Source organism: Myotis yumanensis, unplaced genomic scaffold (assembly GCF_028538775.1).
Source record: "Myotis yumanensis isolate MYYU_CA2020_CCGP unplaced genomic scaffold, mMyoYum1.0.hap1 SCAF_2, whole genome shotgun sequence".
Classification (NCBI taxonomy): domain Eukaryota; kingdom Metazoa; phylum Chordata; class Mammalia; order Chiroptera; family Vespertilionidae; genus Myotis; species Myotis yumanensis.
The window spans coordinates 104,299,978-104,326,223 of NW_027223753.1; the positions used below are offsets into that span (position 1 = coordinate 104,299,978).

Consider the following 26,246-nt stretch of genomic DNA (forward strand, 5'->3'; position numbering starts at 1 on the left):
TAAACCAAAAATTAAATTGAAATATTCACTTGAAATACTGATAGTGGAGAAAATGCACTAACTGAATTATGCACTCTGCAAAGGACATGGGCCAGTGTATGTGGTTTGTTTGATTTGTGAAAGAAGCTGACATCCATCTGACTTAAGATCCTGAATAGGATTGGGAGGCAGGTAAGAGGGTGACAAATTCCCATAATTCCAAATTCCTATTGAAAACAAACTTTCCTGCCTGGCTACTTTGGACCATAACTGGTCTTCTTTACCTTTAACTGTTCTGGATCAAAGAAGAAAGTTGCACCAAAAAACTTGTGTGCTGCATGAGCAAGTCAACCCCATCACTCAGGACGGATGAAGATTTCCTGTGTTTCTTTCTAATAGGCTTGTCTTGGGTATAAAAGCACATCTCTTTTTCCCCAGAGGATTTGTTAATCAAGGTGAATTGCAGGCATTAGGAATAAGCTCATTTCTCTATGGTAGAAGAAGAGTTAGGCATGCATGCCCTGGGCTCAGGTTACTCAGGTTGTTTGGCTCTGCAGCCTAACAGTGGTATGATACTAGGCCACTTTGCCAGACCTCACCCACCATAAGAGGTAGCTACTATTATCATTCCCATTTTATATGTTAGAGGCTGAGTCATAGGAAAGTTATGTGCCTTGCCATTTATTATCTAACTAGAGGCCCGGTGCACAAATATTTGTGCACTGGCGGGGGGGGGGGGGGGGGGGGCGTGTCCCCGACCCCCACTTGTGCCCTCTCACAGTCTGGGACCCCTCGGGAGATAACGACCTGCTGGCTTAGGCCTGCTCCCGGGTGGCAGAGGGCAGGCCCAATCCCTAGGTGCAGCCCCTGGTCAGGCTTAGAGCAGGGCCGATTGGGAAGTTGGGGCGCCACCCCCTGTCACACTCAAGGCAGGGTTGATGGGGAGGTTGCGGCATCACTCCCTGTCAAGCACAGAGCAGGGCCGATCAGGGGGTTGGGGAGCTCCCCCCTGTCACGCACAGAGTAGGGCCGATAGGGGAGTTGGGGCACCACCCCCTGTCACACACAGAGCAGGGCCGATCAGGGGGTTGGGGAGCTCCCCCCCTATCATGCACAGAGCAGGGCCGATCAGGAGGTTTGGGCGCTGCCCCCTGTCACGCTACTCCAGGGGCCAGGAGGCCTCACGGCTCCGCTGATCCCAGTGCTGGGAGGCCTCGCGGCTCAGCTGATCCTGGTGCTAGGAGGCCTCGCTGCTCCGCTGATACCAGTGCTGGGAGGCCTCGCGGCTCCGCTTGACACAGGGGCAGTGAGGTCTCGTGGCTTCACTGATCCCAGTGCTGGGAGGCATATTACCCTTTTACTATATAGGATAGAGGCCTGGTGCACGGATGGGGGCCAGCTGGTTTGCCCTGAAGGGTGTCCCGGATCAGGGTGGGGGTCCCGCTTGGGTGCCTGGCCAGCCTTGATGAGGGGATGATGGCTGTTTGCAGCTGCTCACACCCCCTTCAGGTTGGGGGTCCCCACTGGGGTGCCTGGCCAGTCTGGGTGAGGGGCTGAGGGCCGTTTTCAGGCTGGCAGGTGACTGAAGCTCCCAACCTCTCCTTTTTTTCTTTTCTTTTTTTTTATTCTGGGATTTATTTACCTTCTATGGCTGTCACTGGAACTGAGAGCCAGCTTTAGCTCTGAGGCTGGCTCCAGCTCTGAGGCCTCGGCTGCTGAAAGCAGGAATCTAGGGTTTGTTTGGCTTCTATAATTGAAACACTGTTGCAACTCCAGCTCAGCGGCTGGCTGAAAGCATGGGGTTTGTTTAGCTTCTATAATTGCAACATTGTTTCTTAGAGTGCAAGCTCAGAGCCCAGCAGCGGCAGGCGGGGAACCTTGGCTTCCTCCTTCACTGGAGCAAGCAAGCCTCCTTTCGCTTCAGCTGCCTGGCTGCCGGCCGCCATCTTGGTTGGCAGTTAATTTGCATATCGCCCTGATTAGCCAATGGGAAGCGTGTTGGAGGTACGGTTAATTACCATGTTTGTCTATTATTAGATAGGCTATTTGGCACAGAATAAGTATTCAGTGAAAGCTGGTTGTTACTGTTTCAGATGTTAGGAGCTCAAATATGGAAGCTGTAGAAGCCATCTTCCTGAAAGCACATTCTAATGCCATTTAAAATACAGGTTCTGCAGCTGGTGTGCAAGGCTTTCTGTACTGTGGTTCAGTATTTTGAAGATATGGGTCCAGCATTCCTATATGGGGAGCCCTGGAGTGGTTTGTACTGTAGTACAGCCTTTATTCTTGTGCATTTTGTTAGCTCCATGTGGTGCTCTACCCTAAAGAAAGGATTGGGTTATCACCCACATTCATTACATTGCTAGAGAGAGCTGCCCTGTTGGTCTTGGAGATTATCTGTAAGCATGTGCAATCATGTGGCGATTATCCTGTTTACTGGCCTCTATAGGTGAAGTTTTGTTTCCTGGCTAAGAGCAGAGCTCCTCCTTGGAGACTGGAAGTTGGTTTGTTTCACCACCAGCACTAATGTATTCCACAGAAGGAAGGACAGCTGGGTCCTGATCAAGAAACATTTTTTTTAATTTTATATGAATACCTCCATGATAATACTGCAGGAGTCTTCTCATTTTCTCTAGAATTTTGAAAGGCAAAGATCTGTGATTTATTTGAGTTGCTGCATTAAAATATTATATTATTCTAAAACTAAAATAAAACAGCTTTAGGACAAGAAGTTTGAACGTGCCTAAGATAAGACTTAATTCAATGGAGAAGTTATTTCATATGTAAAGATCGTTCCAAATTTCTCTGAGCACAGGATCATTATTGTTTTACAATCATTTCCATCAAAGTTCAATTCATACTAGTAGTATAACTTTTTCCTTATATAAAACACTATATCTGCATCCTACTATAGTAGTTTGTGACTAAATGGCAAATTTTATAGGAATAAAAAAGTCAACTCAAGTTTTTGGTAAACAACTCAAATTTACGTCTAATAATTTAAGAGGAAAAAAAAGTAAAATTAAAACAATCAAGAAGGAAAGGCGATGCAAAGTATATAAATCACACAGTGAACGAGGATACTTGGGCTCATTCAATATTCCATTCACATTCCTGCCCCTGGATTTCCACATTGTTATTGTATTAAAGCCTCAATTACTAACATTCTGCTATTTTATGCAAACAGTTTGATATGAAAGTTGGTTAATGAAATATTTTTATGTAAACAAAGGGAGATTTTGCTAAATATAATCTAAAAGACAGTTAACTTTCATCTCACTTATAGGTGGAATCTGATAAAATAATTTAACAAATGAAATAGAAACAGAATCATAGATACATAGAACAGACTGACAACTGTCATATGGGAGGGTGTTGGATTGGGTAAAAAAAGATGAAGGGATTAATAAAATTTATATATATATATATATTATATTATACTATATATATAACAATATGGTGATTGCCAGAGGGAGAGGGATTGGGGAGGCAGAAGAGGGCAAAACGGGACAAGTTGTGGCAGAAACAGACTTGACTCTGGGTATGAGCACATGATGCAGTGTGCAGATGATGTGCTATTGAGTTTAACACTTGAAACTGTTTTATTAATTCGTGTCACCCCAATAAATTAAAAATAAACAAATAAATAGAATTTTTAGTGGCATGGAGGGTTTTTTTTGATGTTCTCTCTGAACTGCAACAGTGAAGCAGAGCACATGCTGGTGTCAGCATAACATGGTTGAGCCAAATTTATGTTACACTTGAATATTAATTTGTACACACTTTAATTTATGTCCTGTTCTTTTATGTTTATTGTATTACTAGAGGCCTGGTGCATGGGTGGGGTCCCTCGGCCCGGCCTGCGCCCTCTCCCAATCTGGGACCCCTCAGGTGATGTTGGATAGCCAGTTTCGGCTCGATCCTCACAGGCCCAATCCAGACAGAAGGGAGCCCGATCCTGTGCATTGAGCATCTGTCCCCTGGTGGTCAGTGCTCGTCATAGTGACCGGTCAACTGGTCGTTCAGTTGCTTAGGCTTTTATATAGATAGATGCTCTATTTCCCTCCATTAATCAATGCATAGTGACTCTTACTCCTCAAGTTAGCCCCTGTCTTCCTCCAATATCAGTGCTTAGGAGTTTAAGCTGAAAGCTTGGTGTGCCTGGCCCTGGGCAACCCCATTCAGATCTGGTGGCATTTCATATTAGCCCCATCTCCACTTGGGGTTAGGAAGTTCTCAAAGTGTGATCCTGGAACCAGCAGCAGCACCATTGCCCGACATGTGGAAGAAATGCACATTCTCAGGCCCTGACCAGACTGTTAGAGGTGCGGCCCGGTGGTCTGGGGTTACTGAAACCTCCAGCTGGTTCTGATGCTCAGTCAACCTTGAGAGCCATTGGTTTTAATTTTGCCTTGTTGCCTGTACCCTGTCTGCTTGCATTGACTTCCTGGGTACTGAGGTATGTATAATCTTTATTTTTCTTCCTCTGATTTCCTCATGACTGGGCCCTGTTCTCTCTGACTGAGTTTCTTCCCTGATTTCAGATGAACACTCCAGTTCCCAATTGAGATTAACACCTTGCTTATCAGATTGGAGCCCTGCCAGCTCCTTTCCCTAAATACATTAATCCCTGCCTTTATTTCTCTCCCTTTCTGGCTGGTGGCCAAGCCTGGCATTGAATCAGTTAGGCCATTTGAAGCCAGTTCCTACTGGGGCATCTCCTTGACTAGGCAATCTCATGCTGTGCCCCAGGAGGCCATGTAGCACTGGCTAAGTTGACTCCAGCCCCTCACCTGTGAAGGTTGTGGTCGACATCGCCATCTTTCCTTATTAGGCTCTGTCCTTTAACCTAGATAATTGACCTAACCTGCCTAGAGCCAATTGTTACAACTCACTCTCCCTGCCCACCTGGACATAAGAGACTGCAGAAGTTATGGCACTGTGTGGAGTCAGGGGATGCCTTTGGAAATCCCTCGAGGAGAGTTGGGTAAATACTTTAATTAACTGATTTGGGGACAATCTCTTCAGGATAATGAAAGACAATCGTAGAAAATAAGTTACATTTGCATTAATTTAAGAAATATTGACATCATTTCATTTTCTGAGTACTCTAATTTACCTGATAGTACATTTGATACTTTTATCTTGTGGGCTTAGTATCCTCTAATTTTTGTTTTCCAAGCCCTAATTTTCCCATGCATGAATCTACCTGCTGAATTTTATTTTCCAGAAATCTGGACACACCTCTTTCTTACTAACAGTTTCCAGGGACCTGGTGCTGTAGAGTTTAGTGCAATGTGTGTGCTTATCATAGGAGCCTACGGGTAGCTGCCACAGGGAAAGAAATTGCAGGTCACACTTTTATGCTAGAAAATAATTCAACAAACATTTCATAACCTCTCCACTTACCTTTTGTCAAAGCCCTTTTATAAGCTTAGCCAGTATTCACAATACATCAAGAGGTCCTTTTTCCCCTTGAATTTGTTTTAATGCATAGCCACTTGGCCCAGCTTAGGCAGTTTAGGCATAAGCTTTCTTATACTAAACGACTTATACTAAATAAACTTCCTGCTTCTGCTTTCTCTTTGTCAAATGGGTAGAAAATGATCAGTAAATGCTTAACAAAAGAATATTATATTTGTGGTTATATTCATTTAATTTTTCATGTAGCAATTATTTATTCAATCGTATGAAGTGCCAGGCACTATATTGGTGCTGGAATAAAAGTCCTTGTCTATAAGAATCTTATTGGAAGTCCTTTTTCAGGCAGTCAGATATGGGTGTGAATTTTCCTTACAGAGAATGGAGGGTCCAGGGAGGGATTGTGTGACCCATAAAGATATATGACTTTGAGAAAGAAAATGTGATTTACCTGAAGTACCATTACATTCTGGAATATGATAATGAGGATCCAGATCAAAGAAACACTTAAATAGAGATAGCATTAAAAATAGATTTACTCATTTTTGCAATTGGCACAAGCTATCAATTTTTGTCCAACTACCTCAGCTGCTACATGCATGCTTCAGGTTAGCAGTAATCATCCAATTGATTGGATGATTGCTAATTGGAGGGCTCCTTACTGAGGCACTGACACAAGTTAAACATTGTCTGACTGTGTCTGTAGACTCCCTCTGGCTAAACACATGGCTCACTAACCAAGTATATTTAAGCATGTTCTGTGTCCCTGGTTCTATCTTAAATGCTGTGAGAAATTAAAAATAAAATTAACTCACTTTCTCCTTGGTATTAGAGATTTTTCTGTATAAATCCTTATGGATTGTAAGCATCTTGAGGACAAGACCTGTGTCTTACTCATTTTTGTAAACTCCAACCACAATGTACTCAAGAGTGTTGAATGGAGGAATTCATAGATAAATTAATCATTTCTAGGGACATACTATAAACAGACATCACCCTGAGGTTTCTAGGACTCTTGGAAAATTCAGGTCAGTTGATGATAGATCATATTGTGTCACCTTGTGACTGACTGTGCACTTTTCCCTGGGCAATTAGCACACAGACCTGCCATGGTACTTTTGAGCAAGTCAGCAACTACAGACTGGAACTGCCCAGCCATGCCTTCTCAGGTGTCCTCCCTTAAATAGTGCCCCTAACCTGATCTGAAGCCAAGTCAGCATGGGGGTCGTTCCTCCTCCGAACACCCAGACTGTGAAGAACACAAGCAGCAGTGTGGTGGTGAACATCATTTGTTTGGGCTGAGATCCCGTGTCCCGAATAGCTAAGGCAAATGCTATGGCTCCTCGCAGACCTTTCAGAGAAAACCAAGAGAGAGAGAGAGAGAGAGAGAGAGAGAGAGAGAGAGAGAGAGAGAGAGAATAAACATCATAATTCTCATTTAATTGAATTTATCTTTATAATTTGCTAACAAACAAAATTACTTTTCAAACACAGTTAATTTTTTTAAAATTAAACTTTTTATTTATAATTATGTAATGATAGATTCACAGGCAGTTGTAAGAAATAACGGACTTTTTGTTTGCCCTTTCCCTCCAATGATGACATCTTGCAAATTCTAGTGCAATATGACAACCACGATTTTGACACTGAGATAGTCAAGATCTACATTCCCATTGCCACAAAGATCCCCCATGTCATCCTTTTATAACCATATCTACTTTCTTCCTACACAGTCCCTCTTACAAACTCTCTCTTCCATATCTTGCAACCAGTAATCAATTTTATATTTCTATAATGTTGCCATTTCAAGAATGTTATATAAATGACATCAAGAAGTATATAGCCTTTTAGAATTGGATTTTTCACCCAGTATGATTCTCTGGATACTCATCCAGGAGGCTAAATATATCAATAATTCGTTCCCTTTTATTGCTGAGAGGTATTCCATAGTATGGATGTTTGATAGTTTGTCTAACCATCCACCTATTGAAGGACATCTGGGTTGTTTCCAGTTTGGGCTATTACGAATAAGACTGTTGTGTTTGTAAACTTAAGTTTTCATTTCTCCGAGATAAATTTCCAGGACTGAAATCACCAAGGCATATGATAGTTGTGTGTGTGTGTGTGTGTGTGTGTGTGTGTACATATATATTTTATATATATACATATATTTAATTTATTTTTACTGTTGAAAGTCTTACAGATGTCCCCCTTTTACCTCCATTGACTCCTTCTAGCCTGTACCCAACCCTGACCTAGGTATTTGTATATTTTTAAAAGAAATTACCAAAATGTTTTCCAGAATGGCTGTCTGCTAACCATTTTACATTCCCACCAGCAATATATGCTGTCCAGTTTCTCTACATCCTCGCCAGCATTCAGTGTTGTCAGTATTTTCTTTTTATTTCAGTCATTCTGATAGGTGCATGGTAATAGTTTATCGTGGCTTTAATTTGCATTTTCCTAATAACTAATGATGTTGAACATTTTTAATGTGCTTATTTGCTCTCTTTATACCCTCTTGGGTGAAATGTCTCTTCACTTTTTACTTCATTTTCTAATTGGGTTTTTAGAGTTTAATTGTTAAGTTTTGAGAATTCTTTAAATATTCCAGATAATAGTCCTTTGATGGATATATAGTTCTTCCCACTTTGTAGTTTTTTTATTGATGAAGTCTAACCTGTTGAGTTTTGCTTTTATGAATCATGTATTTGAAATAAAGTCTAAGAACTTTTTTCTGGGGTCTAGGTAGCAAAGTTTTGTCCCCGTGTTTTAATTTTTTCCCCTAAGAGTTGTATAGCTTTACATTTTACATTTAAATTCATGATTCTTTCGAATTAATTTTTCTATAAGGTTGGGGCTCATTTTTTCATCTACAGATGTTTAATTGCTCCATTGAGTTGATTTTGTCCCTTTGTCAAAAACTAGTTGGGTGACTTTCTGTGCGTTCTGTTCCATTGGTATGTGTGTCTGTCCTTCTTTTGTGTGGTCCCTGCAGAAATATATTAGGCCTTAATATTAAGTGAGTTACACATGTCTTGTTTTCAAAATTATTTAAACTATTTTTGGTCTTTTGCTTTTCCATGACATTTTAGAACAATATTGTCTACATCTAAAAAATTATTTTCTGGACACATTTGCTTTTAAAAAATTAAATGCGCCCTAACCGGTTTAGCTCAGTGGATAGAGCGTCGGCCTGTGGACTCAAGAGTCCCAGGTTCGATTCCAGTCAAGGGCATGTACCTTGGTTGCGGGCAAATCCTCAGTAGGGAGTGTGCAGGAGGCAGCTGATCGATGTTTCTCTCTCATCGATATTTCTAACTCTCTATCCCTCTCCCTTCTTCTCTGTAAAAATCAATAAAATATATTTAAAAAAAATTAAATGTGTTGCCTGGCTGGTGTCGCTCAGTGGTTGAGCATTGACCTATGAATCTGGAGGTCACAGTTTGATTCCCAGTCAGGGCACATGCCTGGGTTGCAGGCTCAATCCCCCCAGTGAGGGGTGTGCAGGAGGCAGCCAATCAATTATTCTCTTTCATCATTGATGTTTCTATCTCTCTCCCTCTCCCTTCCTCTCTGAAATAAAAAGATATTTTTTTAAAAATTAAATGTGCCAAATGACAATAAAAAGGTTATGGACCCTTGAAACTTAATAAATAGGTAACACTAAAGAATTACCCCAACCAGAGTAAATACTTTTATAAAGTCCATAATCTAAACTAACCTTTTAAAACCTGCATTTTTCCTGTTTTATTTTTCTTCTTCATTAACAATGTGTTAATTGAATTTTCATGCCAAAATTTAAAATCAAAGTGTGATAACATAAATAAAAAGAGATGTGGACTTTGAGGAAAAGTAACTAGAAGTACAAATAGTAAACTAAAAATTAAAATGGAAAGCCTCTTGGGTATCATAAGACCCACAAGACATTTATGGGCCCTGTTATATCAGCTAACAGGGCAAATAAACATTTATAATGACAACGAGTCAAGTCAAAAACATAGTGACTTGGTTAATTTTATAGAAATGTTTAAATCACATAAGTAAAATTTTAATGGTCTACTTTTTACTATAGTTACTGTATCAGCTAGATTTCTAAATTTCCAAATCTTTTTTCAGACATTAAAACATTTTAGAAATTGGATCCATAGCAGGATGAGGAAAACTATAACTAGCCTGGCTTTTATCCCTAGATTCTCCACTTAGAACATAATGCTACTTTATTATCTCCACACTGACAATATACAAGAACAAGTTGCAGGACACAAGATCCAGATGCTTAAACTAGAGAGGCCTCATATATTTTCCTGAAATAAAAAAAGCCTCAGAAAGAGAGAGCAACATGTACTCCAATTATAAAATACTTTCAAGGAACAAAATGTAATTGGAGGAAGGAAATTATTCTGAATGTCCATGTAGACAAGGAAATGACCTTCACATAAGGAAGGTGACATTTGAAGTAGATGGTAATAAAGACAAGTTCTTATACATCTGAAATTCTGGACTCACGAAGAAAATTCCCATGGGGGCTGCTCATGGATTTAGACCCGGCTGAGGACAGGGAGGGTAATATTAATAACCCTGGATCCTGAGGAATAATTTATCAATGTTTTCTCCATGAAATATAAATGGTGTCATTAGGGAATGAAAACTCAAGGACACAGTCTTACAACAGACTTCAATGCAAGACTGGAGATGGATGGTGATCTTCCCATTTTCTCTTTTCCTCCAGCTTGAGTGCCCATAAAAGAGCATTGCCCCAAATTAAGTGGTGAGTATGAGAAGTATTAAGTGATATGAATCTAATTATTTATTGAATATTTATGTGTGTGTTCACTTTGAATTTTTGTAAGAAGGAAAATAACAGAAATTAGAATAAAAGTTAAAACTTACTATATCATGCTTATTATAAACTTTCATTTTAGATATCAAGGACAATAAAAAAACACAATCATTTATATTCCTAAATATGTTTAACAATGTATTTCTATTTTGTTAAACTAGCCTAACTATGCTTTCAAATCTAAATTATCTATACATGAGCAGTTCTTTTTTTAAAAATATACTCAAAGATATCTGTTATTCTGACTTCTAATCCTATATAACAAAAGGGTAATATGCAAACTGACTCTAACAGCAGAACGACTGGGAATGACTGGTCACTATGACACACACTGACCACCAGGGAGCAGACACTCAATGCAGGAGCTGCCCCCTGGTGGTCAGTGCGCTCCCACAGGGGGAGCTCTGCTCAGCCACAAGCCAGGCTGCCAGCTGCCAGCACAGCAGTGGTGGCGGGAGCCTCTCCCGCCTTCTCAGCAGCGCTAAGGATGTCCAACTGCAGCTCAGGCCTGCTCCCCGCTGGCACGTGGACATCCCCCGAGGGCTCCCAGGCTGCCAGAGGGATGTCTGATTGCCAGCTTAGGCCTAATCCCTAGGGGAGCCGGCCTAAGCCAGCAGGTGGTCATCCCCCGAGGGGTCCCAGACTGTGAGAGGGCACAGGCCGGGTTGAGGGACAACCCCCTCCCGCCCCCCCCCCCCCCCGAGTGCACAAATTTTTGTGCACCGGGCCTCTAGTGTATATATATAAAACCCTAAGCAACTGATCGACTGGTCGCTATGACATGCACTGACCACCAGGGGGCAGACGCTCAACACAGGATCTTCCCCCTGGTGCTCAGTGCTCCCCAATTGCAGGAGCACTGCTGCTCAGCTGACCAATGGGCACCAGACACCGGTCTCCCGGCTAATGAGTACTGCTGTGGAGGCGTGAGCCTCTCCCGCCTCCAAGGCAGCACTACTGAGCGGCAGCAGGCTCCGCGGGGCCAGGATGAGCTGGAGCAGCAGGGTGCGGCTCCCCGGCCCAGGCTTGGGCTCCTCCCTGGCTGCCTGCTGCTTCGCACACTACTACATTCCTCAGGGGATGTCAAACTGCCAGCAGTTCGACATCTCCTGAGGGGTCCTGGATTGTGAGTGGGCACAGGCCAGGCTGTGGGACCCCACCAGTGCACAAATCCACGCACCGGGCCTCTAGTATATATATAATTCTCTATATTTATAGAATGCAATGTAGAAGTCTCTAAAAAAAGTTCAGTCACTGCCTTGTACTTGTTGAGAACTATTGCTAATTAGGGCCAAACTCTAAGATGTTGACAAGAGGCTGCCTTCTCCATATATTGACTAGCTTAGAAAAACACAGAAACAGTGTTTTCAAGAAGGGATCAGCTGTCTGGAGCCCTGGACACATGTGGCACATATAGCACATGTTGGGTGCCATGGCCTAGCAGCATGGGAAGTGTGATACTGAAGTGAGGTTGCTAAGTGGACTCCAGATAAGAATTATTGCCTATGTCCTACTCATTCTTTATGATTCCAAGATAATTTGTCATACATTTGGAGTCTAGACAATTATCAGATCAATGGCCATTCATTGCTTCATTCAATACATGTGTGTCTTAGTCAGTCATAACAAAATACCATAGACTGTGTAGCTTCAACAACTGAGATTTATTTCTCACAGTTTTGGAGGCTAGGTGACCAAGATCATGGTCATGTTCTGGTGATAGCTCTCTTCCTGGCTTAAAGTAGACTAGTTTCATGCTATGTGAGAGCAAACTCCATGGTGCCTCTTCTAATAAGGGCACTAATCCTATCATAGGGGCCCCATTCTCATAACCTCCCAAAGGCCCCATCTTCAAGTACCATCACATGGATATTAGAGCTTCAACATATGAATTTGGTGGGGGAGGGGAGGGAGACTGATTCTGTTCATAGCAGTATGTATTGATTACCTGCTATATGGAGGTTCTGTGCCCACTTATTCTTTCTTCTTCACACAATGATTTAGAAAACAGAGGGCTTTAGGACTAAAATAAATTACTTAGGCAACCAAAGAAATACTAGAAATGAAAAATTACTATTTACTTGATTTCTTTTAGCAAATCACTATTTCCAGAGAACATGAAGCATTTTGCTTAAAAACTCAGCAAATCCAGAACTGATTGCCACACTTGTATTTGGTTTAATTTTATGGATTCTTTGGCCCCTTGGGCTTAACTTTCTCTTTCTTTGTTTTCTATATATGGAGAGGTTGATAAACTATACCATTTTGTTTTATTTATTTTGTTAAATATATTTTATTGATTTTTTTACAGAGAGGAAGGGAGAGGGATAGAGAGCTAGAAACGTCAATCAGCTTCCTCCTGCACACCCTCTACTGGGGATGTGCCTGCAACCAAGGTACATGCCCTTGACCGGAATCGAACCTGGGACCCTTTAGTCTGCAAGACAACGCTCTATCCACTGAGCCAAACCGGTTAGGGCTACCATTTAATTTTAGATGGGTTTACTTTGCAGAGATTTGACATATTTCACATAGTGAGTTAGAAAGTTAGCATCATCTTGGGGGAATAAAAGAATTCCTGCAGTTAAATGTGGTTTCATTTAAAATTGGCCTCTAAGGGATCCTTATGCTAATTATACTGATGTTCCATGCATAACAAAAGAAGTGTTTCAAGTATCACTAAGGAAAGCTTTCTTGCTGCAAAAAGTGTGCATTTTCCTGTTTATCTTTAAAGATCAAAAGCGAGACTTAATCTGTTATACATTTGCAAAAATGTTCTGAATGGTGAAGGTCACATACAGTTACATTTAAATGGTGAAGGTCACCTACAGTTACATTTAAAGCAATATAAATGATTTTTATTGAAGGCACAAAGCAATAGTCAAAAACTAAATATTTATTTAGCACTCTCTATGTGCTGCACAATACACAAGATAATGGGGGTTATCTAGGTCTTTTGCTTAGGGGAATGTAATGAAATTTGGAGGCTAGGATGATGAAGATGTTGAGGAGGAAACTGGTCTTGCAAGGCATGTCAGGCCATAAAAGCTGTGAACAATGCACTTCCCTGTGGGGGGAAGGGTCGTTATTGCTGGCCCCAGGACAGATCATCAGATATGGTCTGGGGACTCCCAACAACTGGGGGCATTCCTATAATCCCACGAAAGGGGGTGGAACCATATCTTCAAGACAAAGACCCCAGAAGGTTATAAAAAGTGAAGCTCTCTGCGTGTCACCCACTCTGATTTGTAAATTATTCCCGGAGTCCACTAGTGTTAATAAGCAGGGTCCCTCCCTTTCTCTAGGAAGTGTGCTTGGTATTTCTTTGGTCTTCTGCAACATTTGGTTCCCTGACCAAGAAGCTAACCATGTTTGGCTCTTGCCTCTGGTGAGTGGATGGGGTTTGGGGCCTGGGCATGAGGGTCAGTGCTCTAGAAGGTGCGCACTGCTGATTTTTGCAGAATTGAACTGGGGAGAACTCCAAGGTGCTCCTGGACCTCAGCCCAGGACCCAGGCGGCATCTGGAGAAAGTGGACAGACACCTCTGGACCTGTGGACAGAATCGGTAAGGTAGGGGCCCCAGTCAATCAGGCCCACTCCAAGTGAGTGGAAGGGGGAGCTTGTTCACCTCCCCAGAAGTCATAGGACTTCTTCAGGTAAATCAGGAATCAGGACTCCAGACTCTGGAGGTGAGTAAATTCAGATTCAATTAAGGAATTATGGGTTCACTCTTCTGTTTGTTTGTGTGTGCGACTAGCCAATTTTCTACCTAGAAGGGGGGCTGGACGCAGGTCTTAACTCCTCTGGTAGGTTCTCACTGAGACATTGGTCGAGAATTCTGTTCTGGGGCGTGGGTGCTGGGAGTGTCCCCATGCCCATCTGGGGAGTTGGGCATTATCTGCTCAGCTCCAGTCTGGGCCAGTCTACTGAGAGAGTGTGAGTATGGATGTTTGTCTTGGCATAATTATCTGCTGATTAACTGGTCTGTGTGAAAGCGAAAGCTACTTTGATTTTCTGTTTGCTCATCTGGTTAAAACATTTGATTTACTGAAGGCTGAACCCATGATGGTCTGCAAAAGTCTCAAGCAGCGCTGTTGAGTTAGTTTTCTCAGAGACGTTTGCTCTCTATCAGGAAGGGATAGTTGACAAAAATTTCTGTCTAAGTTTGAAGCAGGGGGTCCCTCGGGGGTGAAGACGACGGAGCCCCAACACGCTAGGGCATCTGCATGCACGACTCCGGAGACCAGGTTCAGTGATGCAGATCCGTTTTATTGTGGAACTACAGGGGTATATATAGCATGAGGGGACCAATCAGAGGGATACATGTTTCTACAGGCGACCAATGGCTGAAAGGCTGGGGTACTGTGCACGTGGCTCTAGGAGTTCGTTCAGGTGGGCATTGCTACTTCCTGGTGTGCTGAGGAAGCATGTCATGGTGGAGTGTGCTCACACCATTGCATCAGCTGCAGCACTGAGACATACTTCCTGAGCTCTACGTACATATGTTTGTGTACTAGGGGCTTTGGTTTGCTCTGTGATTTTGCTGTGTTAGGTTGAAATTTTGGAATTCTGGGGTAGATTTAAAGGTATTTGCAGCTTTTCTTGTCTCTTTTGGCTGGCTGGGACTTTCAGGGGTGGGGCTCACAGCTCCGCAGGGTGGAGAGATTTTACCCGCCCTGCCCCTACCTGTGCTGATTAAGGATCTTTTCTTTAAGGAGACCCTCCAGGTTTGTAGTAAATTTCCCTGCACCCTTGTCTATCTCTTGCCACCAATCATCATGGGGTTGGGACAAAATAAACCCACTGTTCTCAAGTGCATGTTGGAAAATTTTGAAAAGGGTTTTATTGAGGACTATGATATTAAAATGAACCCCCAAACACTGAGGAAATTCTGTGAATTAGAATGGCCAGCCTTTGGGGTCGGCTGGCCCCTGGAAGGCTCTTTAGATGTAGGACTGGTCAGGGCAGTCTGGAATATAGTCACGACAGACCCAGGATACCCTTACATAGACATCTGGTTAGGAATTGTTCAAACCTTGCTGCCTTGGGTCCGGTTCTGTAAGGTTTTAGGAGAAAAGAAACAGGTCTCTCAGAAGGTAACCCAACCCCTTGTTCTTCCAGGATCCCCTGAGGAAGTCCTGCTAGTTTTAACATCTCCATATGTGCCACAGGCAGCACCAAGTGCTTCCCCAGCTGGTCTGAAAGGTCCAGAAACACCACCCCCTCCCATTTCTCCTCAACCAGGCTCTCTAGAGCCAGTTGGGCGGTGCTTGCATTCAGCTGATCAAGGGCCCAGGCCACAACCAGCACGTCAGATGCCTCTAAGAAAGATTTGGGGTGCCAAAGTAGTTGGCGAAGATGGGACCTTGCAAGAGGGAGGGCCAGTCTATTATTATCAGCTCTTTACCACCAGTGACATCTTGAATTGGAAACATCACACCCCAGCTTATTCTGAAAAACCTCAGGCCATGGTAGACCTCCTAGAAACGATCTTCCAGACCCAGAAGCCCACCTGGGTGGACTGCAAACAGCTCCTTTTCACATTCTTTAACACTGAGGAGCACATGAGAGTAGTAAGAGGCTCGGAAGTGGCTCCAGACCCAGGCCTTGGCAGGAATATTAGATACAGACAGATGGGCCAGGAAGGCCTTCCCAGATGAGGAACCTGATTGGAACCCGAACTCAGAAGATGAAAGAACTGGGCTAGAAAGATATCAGCTGGCCTTCCTCCAGGGGGTCAGGGCCGGAGCCAAGAAGCCCACCAACATGGCTAAAATCTCTGAGGTTTTCCAGAAGCCTGATGAAAGTCCAGCAGCTTTCTATGAGAGACTATGTGAGGCATACTGGATCTATACCCCCTTTAGACCTGAGGCCCCAGAAAAATCAAACCATGGTAAATGCCATTTTTGTAGACCAAGCCCAGCCTGACATCAGGAGAAAGTTACAGAAACTGGAAGGGTTTGCAGGAAAGAATGCTACTGAACTGCTAGAGATAGATAACAAGGTTTTCAATAACCAAGACGGTGCAGCAAGGAAGGAGGAAGAAGAGAATACAAAGAAGGGCCAATATAATAGCAGCAGCTTTTAGAGGCTCAGGCTCCCAGACAGATCAGCAAGGATACAGACCAGGAGGAAAAGGAAGAGCGAGCCTGAGACGAGACCAGTGTGCCTATTATACTGAAACAGGACACTGGAAGAATGAATGTCCCAAACAGCATAGTAAAAAGACTGGGCCCTCTTTTCCACCCAGTTGCTATCAACCAGAGCCACCTGAAGCAGATCTCATTGGGCTAGCAATGGCTGATTCCGACTAAAACAGACTGGGCTCACTTCAGCTAGGCCCCCACAAGCCCATGATCAGAATGAAAATTGGGGGCTAGACTGTGGACTTTATGGTTGATATGGGAGGTGAACATTCAGTAGTCACTCAGAAAGTAGCGCCTCTCTCAGGAAAGGAGGTCACCATTATTGGAGCTACTGGGGACCAGACTGTAAACCATTCTGCCACCCTTGCCAATGCCAACTTGGCAGTCATCAAGTAATTCATGAATTCCTGTACTTGCCAGGCTGTCCAGTGCCTCTAATGGGTAGAGACCTTTTAGCCAAAATTGGGACAGAAATCACTTTTGCTCCAGGTGGCTCAGCACAACTTCGCCTAGGTGAGGAGACCTCCCCAATGATCCTGTCCTTAGCAGTGCGGAGGGAGGAAGAATGGGGACTTTATACTCCCCAGTCAAAGGCCTCACCATTAGAACCTGAATTAGAGAAGGAATTCCCGCTGGTCTGGGCAGAAGGGAATCCTCCAGACCTGGCTAAGGACCACGCCCCGGTGTTAATTGAGTTAAAGCCTGGGACACAGCCTGTTAAAATCCACCAATATCCAATTCCAAGGGAAGCACGCCTAGGAATCCAGGTCCACTTAGACCAGCTGCTTCAGTGGGGACTTGTTAAGTGATGCAGGTCTCCATGGAACACGCCTCTCTTGTCTGTCAAAAAGCCTGGGACTAACGACTACCGCCTGGTGCAGGATCTACAGGCTGTTAATGAGGCTGTTATAACCCTGCATTCAGCACTGCCGAACCCCTACACTCTTCTGGGACTCATCAGAGGCAGAATGGTTTACATGCCTAAATCTGAAAGATGCCTTTTTCAGTCTTCGATTAGTGCCTTCCAGTCAGTCTCTCTTAGCTTTCCAATGGGAAAACCCAACTACAGGGTCCAAGGAGCAGTTCACCTGGACCAGACTGCTACAAGTGTTCAAGAACTCCCCTACTCTCTTTAGTGGAGCACTAGCAACTGATCTAAGTTCCCAGGACAGGACTTGGGGTGTGTTCTACTCCAGTATATAGACGACCTCCTACTAGCCAGCTCCACACGAGCTCAGTGCTGGGAGGGAACATGAGCCCTTCTGAGACTACTAACTGAAACAGGTTATCGGGTGTCTAAGAAAAATACAGATTTGTCAGAAAGAAGTCAAGTATCTAGGCTTCTGGATCACCCAAGGGAAATGAAGGCTAAGGACTGAAAGGAAGCGGGCAGTATGTGCCATCTCAGTCTCTAGCACCCGGAGGCAGATTTGGGAATTGCTGGGAGCAGCAGGATTCTGTCGAATTTGGATCCCAGGGTTTTCAGACCTGGCCAAGCCTCTCTATGAAGCTTTAAGAGGAGAAGAGAAGGCACCCATCAACTGGGGTCCCAAACAGGAGAAAGCCTTCGTCACCATAAAGGCAAAGTTCACTGAGGCCCTGGCACTAGTGCTACCAGATGGGATGCGAGACTTTAATCTTTTTGTTCACGAGAACAGCGGGGTAGCCCTAGGAGTTCTAACCCAGGAGTTTGGACACTGGCAAAGACCAGTAGCCTATCTCTCCAAGCGGATTGACTCAGTTGCCTCCGGGTGAACCCCGTGCCTCAGGGCCCTTTCAGCCATGGCATTATTAGTCAAGGAAGCGAATAAGCTTACCTTAGGACAAAATTTAAATGTAAAAGTACCTCATGCTGTTGTCACCATGATGGAAGCAAGGGAGCAGCATTGGCTGACTCATGCTCAAATGACTCAGTATCAAGGGCTGTTATGTGAGAATCCGTGGGTACGATTAGAAGCAGTGAGAACACTTAATCCTGCCACCCTTCTACCCATTGCTGAGGGGGCCCCTGAGCATGATTGCCTGCAAATCCTAGAGGAGGTTTAGTCCAGCCGGCCAGACCTAAGGGATAGACCCCTACAAAACGCGGACTTGGTATTGTTCACAGACAGCAGCAGCTTCTTAGATGAAGGAAAAAGATGAGCTGGATATGCAGTAATATCAAACTTTGAGACAATTGAAGCACAGGCCCTGCCTGAAGGATGGTCAGCACAGAGGGCAGAACTTTGGGCCCTGGTAAGAGCCCTAGAACTCAGTAAGAATAAGCATGCCAACATCTACACTGACTCGCACTATGCCTTTGCTACCCTGTATGTCCATGGGGCCATATATAAGGAAAGGGGCCTCTTGACAGCAGGAGGAAAAGGAATAAAAAATCAGAATGAGATTTTAAAGTTACTAGAAGCAGTCTGGGAGCCTAAGGAAATAGCCATCATCCATTGCAAAGGTCACCAGAAAGGGAAAGACTCAGTATCAGAAGGAAACCAGCATGCTGATGCCACAGCCAAGCTGGCTGCTAAAGAACAAGTAGCACCGGCACAAATCATGTTGGCCCCCGAATTACCTGAACCTCCAAAATACACTCCTCAGGAAGAGAAATGGGCCCAGAAGGAAGGGGGCAAGAGAACAATGGAAAGCTGGTGAATACTACCAGATCATAGGGTCTATGTCCCAGAACAGTTAGCCCATAAGGTAGTCCCCCAGCAGCATGAACTCACTCATTTAGGAAAGGCTGCCCTAGAAGCTTTGTTAGGCAGATACTACCTAATTGCCTGTCTACCCTCCTTGTGTGCCTCAGTCTCTCAGTGTTGCCTCCTCTGTGCTCAGAACAATGCTAAACAGGGTCCTGTGGGACCAATAGGAGTTCAGCGCTGTGGGCAAGCTCCTTTTGAGGACTTAGAAGTAGATTTTACAGAAATAGAGCCTATAAGAGGAAATAAATACCTGCTAGTCTTTATTTGCACCTTTTCAGGCTGGGTCGAGGCATATCCCACTCACACTGAAAAGGCGAGAGAAGTCACTAAGGCATTGCTGAAGGATACTCCACAGTATGGAATGCCTCTGACCATAGGGTCTGATAATGGCCCAGCCTTTGTAACAGAAATAGTACAACAGGTAGCCAAGGCTTTAGGAATTAAATGGAATCTACATACTGCTTACAGGCCTCAGAGTTCAGGGAAAGTAGAGCACATGAACCGGACTCTAAAACAGGCTATGGCTAAGCTATGCCAAGAGACAACCTTACCCTGGACAGATATCTTGCCTCTTGTACTCCTGCGGGTACGCTGTGCCCCAAGGGCCAGGGTAGGTTTCTCTCCCTTTGAAATTCTATAGTGTAGACCCTCTCCCTTAATTCAACCAAAGGGAGATTTGGGGGAAATAGGGAACTTAGAAATCCAAAAACAACTACAAGGACTTGGAAAAATTGTCTTTGAGGTCCACAGGTGGGTTAGTAGTTAGTGGGCTAAGCACTCCAATCAAAAGGCATAGGGTAGCAGAATGGATAAAAAAATTTGACCCAACTATATGCTGACTACAAAAGACTCACCTCAAAATAAAAGACACACAGGATGAGAGTGTGTGGGGATGGAAAAAAATTATCCATGCAAATGGAAAAGAAAAAAAAAAAGCTGGTATAGCAATATTCGTATCTGACAAAATAGACTTTAAAATGAAGGCCACCACAAGAGACAACAAAGGTCACTACATATACTAAAGGAATAGATCCAACAAGAGAATATAACCCTAGCAAACATGTATGCACCCAATACTTCTTGAGGACTTCAATGTAGAGATAGACAGCAATACAGTCATCTTAGGGGACTTTAACACCCCTTTGACTTCACTGGATAGATTTTCCAGACAAAAACTTACCAAGGAAACAGAGACTCTAAAGGACATACTGGATCAGATGGATTTAAGTGACATTTGTAGAACATTTTACTCCAATGCAGCAGAATATAAATGCTTCTCAAGTGTACATGGATCACTCACAAAGATAAAGCACATGTTAGGACACAAAACAAGTCTCTACAAGTTCAAGAATATTGAGATCATATGAAGCATCTTCTCAGATCACAGTGACATGAAATTAGAAATCAACTACAGTAAAAACACCCCAAAACATTCAAACACATGGAGGCTAAATAGCATGCTATTAAACAATAAATGGGTTACCAAGGAGATCAAGAAAGAAATCAAAAACTTTCTGGAAACAAATGAAAATGAACACACAACAACCCCAAATTGCTGGGACACAGCAAAAGCAGCTCTGAGAAGGAAGTTCATAGCACTACAGACATACCTCAAAAAAACAAGAAAAATCAGCAGTAAACTATATAACCCTACAACTTAAAGAACTAGAAAGAGAACAACAAGAAAAGCCCAGAGTACATATAAGGAAGGAAATAATAAAGATTGGAGCAGAAATAAATAACATAGAGAAAAAACATAAAAAATCAATGAAACCAAGAGCTGGTTCTTTGAAAGGATAAACAAAATTAAAAAATCATTAGCCAAACTCATCAATAAACAAAGAGAGAGGACCCAAATAAATAACATCAGAAAAGAAAGTAGAGAAGTAACCACTGACACCACAGAAATACAAAGGATTATAAGAAAATACTATGAACAACTATATGCCAACAAACTGGACAATGTGGATGAAATAGACAAACTACTAGAAAAATACAAACTACCAAAACTGAATCAGGAAGAATAAAAAAAACCTGAATAAGCCAATAAAAATGTGTGAAATAGAAGCAGTAATAAAAAAAATTCCCACCAAACAAAAGCCCAGATCCAGATGGCTTCACAGGGAAGTTTTACCAAATATTCAAAGAAGAACTAACACCTATACTCCTCAAAATATTTCAGAAAATCCAAGAGGAAAGAACACTTTCAAACTCTTTTTATGAGGCCAGCATTATCCTAATTCCAAAACCAAACAAAGACACTACAAAGAGAAGAATTACAGGCCAATATCCCTCATGGACATAGATGCTAAAATCCTCAACAAAATATTAGCAAATCACATCCAGCAATATATTAAAAAGATCATACACCATGATCAAGTGAGATTTATTCCAGGGATGCAAGGCTGGTACAATAGTCACAAATGAATAAAAGTGATACATCACATAAAGAAATTGAAAGGTAAAAATCACATGATCATATCAATATATGCAGAAAAAGCATTAGACAAAATCTAACACACATTTTTTTATTGTTTAAAGTATTACATATATCTCCTTTTCCCCAGATTGACCCCCCCAATCCCACCCCCCCATGAAAAGCCCCCACCACCTCAGTGTCTATGTTCATTGGTTATGCTAATATGCATGGATACAAATCTTTTTATTGATCTCTTATTTCCCCACCCTCCCCTGACTTCTCTCTGAGGTCTGTTCAGTGTTTCTTTGACTCTGGATCTATTTTTGTTCATCAGTTTATGTGGTTCATTATATCCCACATATGAGTGAGATCATGTGATATTTATCTTTCTCTGACTGGCTTATTTTGCTTACATAATGCTTTCCAGGTCCATCCATGCTGTTGCAAATGGTAAAAGTTCCTTCTTTTTTACCTCAGTGTAGTATTCCATTGTGTAGATATACCACAGTTTTTTAAGCCACTAATCTGTTGATAGGCACATAGGTTGTTTCCAAATCGTAGCTATTGTAACTTGTGCTGCTATGAACATAGGGGTGTATACATCCTTTCTGATTGGTGTTTCTGGTTTCTTAGGATATATTCCTAGAAGTGGGAATATTGGGTCAAATGGGAGTTCCACTTTTAAGTTTTTGAGGAATCTCCATACTGTTTTCCACAGTGGCTGCACCAGTCTGCATTCCCATCAGCAGTGCATGAGGGTTCCTTTTTTTCCTCCACATCCTCTCCAGCACTTGTTGTTTGTTGATTTGTTGATGACAGCCATTCTGACAGGTTGAGATGGTACCTCATTGTTGTTTTAATTTGCATTTCTCAGATGATTAGTGACTTTGAGTATGTTTGCATATGTCTCTTGGCTTTCTGTAGGTCCTCTTTCAAAAAGTGTCTACTTAGGTCCTTTGCCAATTTTTTAATTGGATTGTTTATCTTCCTTTTGTTAACTTGTATGAGTTCCCTGTAAATTTTGGAGATTAGACCCCTATTTGAGATGGGATTGGCAAATAAGTTCTCCCATAGCAGTGGGCTTTCTTGTGGTTTTGTTGATGGTTTCTTTTGCTGTGCAGAAGCTTTTTATTTTGATGTAGTATCATTTGTTTATTTTTTCTTTAGTTTCCATTGCCCTACGAGCTGTATCGGTAAAGATATTGCTAGGACATATGTCTGATATTTTGCTGCTAATGGAGTCTTCTAAGATTTTATGGTTTCCCATTTTACATTTAAGTCCTTTAACCATTTTGAGTTTATTTTTGTGTACTGTGTAAGTTGGTGATCTAATTTCATATTTTTGCATGTATCTGACCAATTTTCCCAGCAGCATTTATTGAAGAGACTGCCTTGACTCCATTATATGCTCTTGCCTCCTTTGTCAAATATTAATTGAGCAAATGGCTTGGGTTGATTTCTGGCTTCTCTGTTCTGTTCCATTGGTCTATATGTCTGTTCTTGTGCCAGTACCAAGCAGTTTTGAGAACCGTGGCTTGGTAATATAGCTTGATATCTGGCATTGTGATTCCTCCAACTATGTAGTTCTAGCTCAGGATTGCTGTGGCTATTCAGGATCTTTTTCTATTCCAGATGAATTTTTGGAGAGTTTATTCTAGGTATGTGAAATATGCAATGGTATTTTAATGTAGATTGCATTGAATCTATAAAATGCTTTGGGTAGTATAAACATTTTAATGATGTTGATTCTGCCAATCCATGAACACACTATCTTCTTCCATTTGTTTATGTCTTCCTCTATCTATTTTTTCAATATACTGTAGTTTTCTGAGTACAGGTCTTTTACCTCCTTAGTTAAGTTTATTCTTAGGTGGCTTAATTTGTTTGTGGCAATGGTGAATGGGATTGTTTTTTTAGTTTCTTTTTCTGTGAGTTCATTATTGCTGTATAAAAAAACCATAGATTTCTGGGTGTTAATGTTGCATCCTGCTACATTCCCGAATTCATTTATTAAGTGTAGTATTTTTTGATGGAGTCCTTAGGGTTTTCTATGTACAATATCATGTCATCTGCAAATAATAACAGTTTTACTTCTTTGTTTCTAATTTGTATGCCTTTTATTTCTTCTTCTTGTCTGGTCGCTATGGCTAGCACTTCCAGTACTACGTTGGACAGGAGTGGTGAAAGTGGACATCTCTGTCTTGTTCCTGTTCTTTGGAGAAACGGTTTTAGTTTATGCCCATTAAGTGTGATGTTGGCTGAAGGTGTGTCATATTAGGATTTTATTATGTTGAGGTATGATCCCTCTATCCCCACTTTGCTGAGAGTTTTTATCAAGAAATGGTGTTGGATTTTGTCAAATGCTTTTTCTGCATTGATTGATATGATTATGTGATTTTTGTCTTTCAATTTGTTTATGTGGTATGTCATATTTATAGATTTGTGGATATTGTACCATCCTTGCATTCCTGGAAGAAATCCCACTTGGTCATGCTGTATGATCTTTCTAATGTAATGCTGAATCCGATTTGCTAGAATTTTGTTGGAAATTTTAGCATCTATGTTCATTAAGGATATTGGCCTGTAGTTCACTTTATTTGTGGTGTCTTTATCTGGTTTTGGGATTAGGGTAATACTGGCTTCATAGAAAGAGCTTAGAAGTGTGCCTTTCTCTTGAATTTTTTTGAATAGTCTGAGGAGGACAGTTTTATTTCTTCTTTGAATGTTTGGTAGAACTCCTCTGTAAAGCTGTCCAGATGAGGGCTTTTGTTTGCTGGACGATTTTGATTATGCTTCAATTTCTTCTGTACTTATTGGCCTATTCAGTTTTTTTTATTCTTCCTGATTGAGTTTTGGAAGCTTGTATTTTTTCTAAGAATATGTCCATTTTATCTATGTTGTTGCTTGTTGGAGTAGAGTTGTTCATAGTATCTTTTTCTTTTTTTTTACAATTCTTTGTAGTTCTGTGGGATCAGTTGTTACTTTACCTCTTTCATTTCTGATTTTGTTTATTTGGGTACTCCCCCTTTCCTTCTTGATGAGCCTGGCTAGTGGTTCATCAATCTTGTTTATCCTTTCAAAGAACCAGCTCTTGGTTTTATTTATCTATTGCACTTTTTTTTTTTTTTTTCGGTCTCTATGTCATTTATTTCCACTCTGATATTTATTATTTCCTTACTTCTGCTTATGCTGGGCTTTTCTTGTTGCTCTCTTTCTAATTCTTTAAGTTGTAGTGTCAGCTAATTTATTACCATTTTTTCTTGTTTTTCTGAGGTAGGCCTGTAGACCTATGAACTTCCCTCTCAGGACTGCTTTAACTGTGTCACATAAATTTTGGATTGTTTTATTTTCATTGTCATGTGTTACCTGTATGCTTTTTATGTCTGCTTTGATCGCTTTGGTAATCCAATCATTTTTATCAGCATGCTATTTAGCCTCCAAGTGTTTTATTTTTTTTCATTGTTTTATTGTAGTTGATTCCTAATTTTATGCCAGTGTGATCTGAGAAGGTGCTTTATGTGATTTCTATCTTCTTGAATTTTGAATTTTTAGAGACTTTGTCTGTGTCCCAATATGTGGTCTCTCTTTGAAAATGTCCCATGTGCACTTGAGAAGAATGTATATTCTGTAGCTTTGGGATGAAATGTTCTGAAGATGACAATTAATTCCATCTGATCTAGTGAGTCCTTTAGGATTGATGTTTCTTTGATGATCTTTTGTCTAGAGGATTTCTCCAGTGGTGTCAATGGGGTATTAAAGTCCCCTACAATAACTGTATTGCTGTCGATCTCTCCCTTGATATCTTCTAGCAGTTTTATTATGTGTTTCGTTTACCAGAGTTACATCCTCTTATTTAATTGCTCCCTTTAGTATTATGAAATAGCCTACCTTATCTCTTGTTATGGCCTTCACTTTGAGGTCTTTTTTGTCAGATATAAGTATTGCTAACCCATCTTTTATTTTCAGTTCCATTTGCCTGAATATTTTTTTCCCATCCCTTCACTATCAACCTGTGTGAGTCCTTTGTTGTGAGATGGGTCTCTTGTAGACAGGAGATATATGAGTTATGTTTTCTTATCTATTAGCTACCCTATGTATTTTAATTGGATCATTTAAACTATTTACTTTTAAGGTTATTATTGATAGGTTCTTGTTTGTCGCCATATTTATTCTTTATGCCTGTGTTCCTTTTTCCCTTCCTATTTCTTATTTTTATAGCAGTCCATTTAGCATTTCTTGCATTGATGGCTTGGTGGTAATAAACTCCCTTTGCCTTTTTTTTTTGTCTATGAAGCTTCTTATTTCACCTTCAATTTTTAATGATACCCTTGCTGGGTATAGTATTCTTGGATTCAGTCCCTTGCTTTGCATCACTTTGTATAGTTCATTTCATTCCATTCTGGCCTGATGTGTTTCTGTTGAAAAATCTGTTGATAGTCTAATGGGAGATTCCCTTATAGGTAACTTCCTGTCTCTCTCTAGTAGCTTTTAAGATTCTTACTTTGTCGTTGGTGTTTGCCAATTTAATTATGATGTGTTTTGTTGTCATTCTTTTTGGGTTCATTTTGTTTGGGACTCTGTGTGCTTCTTGAACTTGTGTGAGTTTTTCTTCCCAATATCAGGAAAATTTTCTGTCATTATTTCTTCAAACAAGTATTCTATTCCTTGCTCAGTTTCCACTCCTTCTGGCACCCCTATTATGGGGATATTGTCTCATTTCATATTGTCCTAAAGCTCCCTTAGGC

The 26,246-nt window shown here is 41.7% G+C and overlaps 1 protein-coding gene across 1 annotated transcript in view; it reads right to left on the reverse strand.

Moving 5' to 3' along the window:
- SLC9A9 (solute carrier family 9 member A9) overlaps window positions 1–26,246 on the reverse strand; it is a 766,430-nt gene that overhangs the window by 242,879 nt on the left and 497,305 nt on the right. Inside the window, 1 exon segment of the mRNA XM_070403739.1 lies at window positions 6,598–6,751. Coding sequence (XP_070259840.1) covers window positions 6,598–6,751 — 154 coding nt within the window.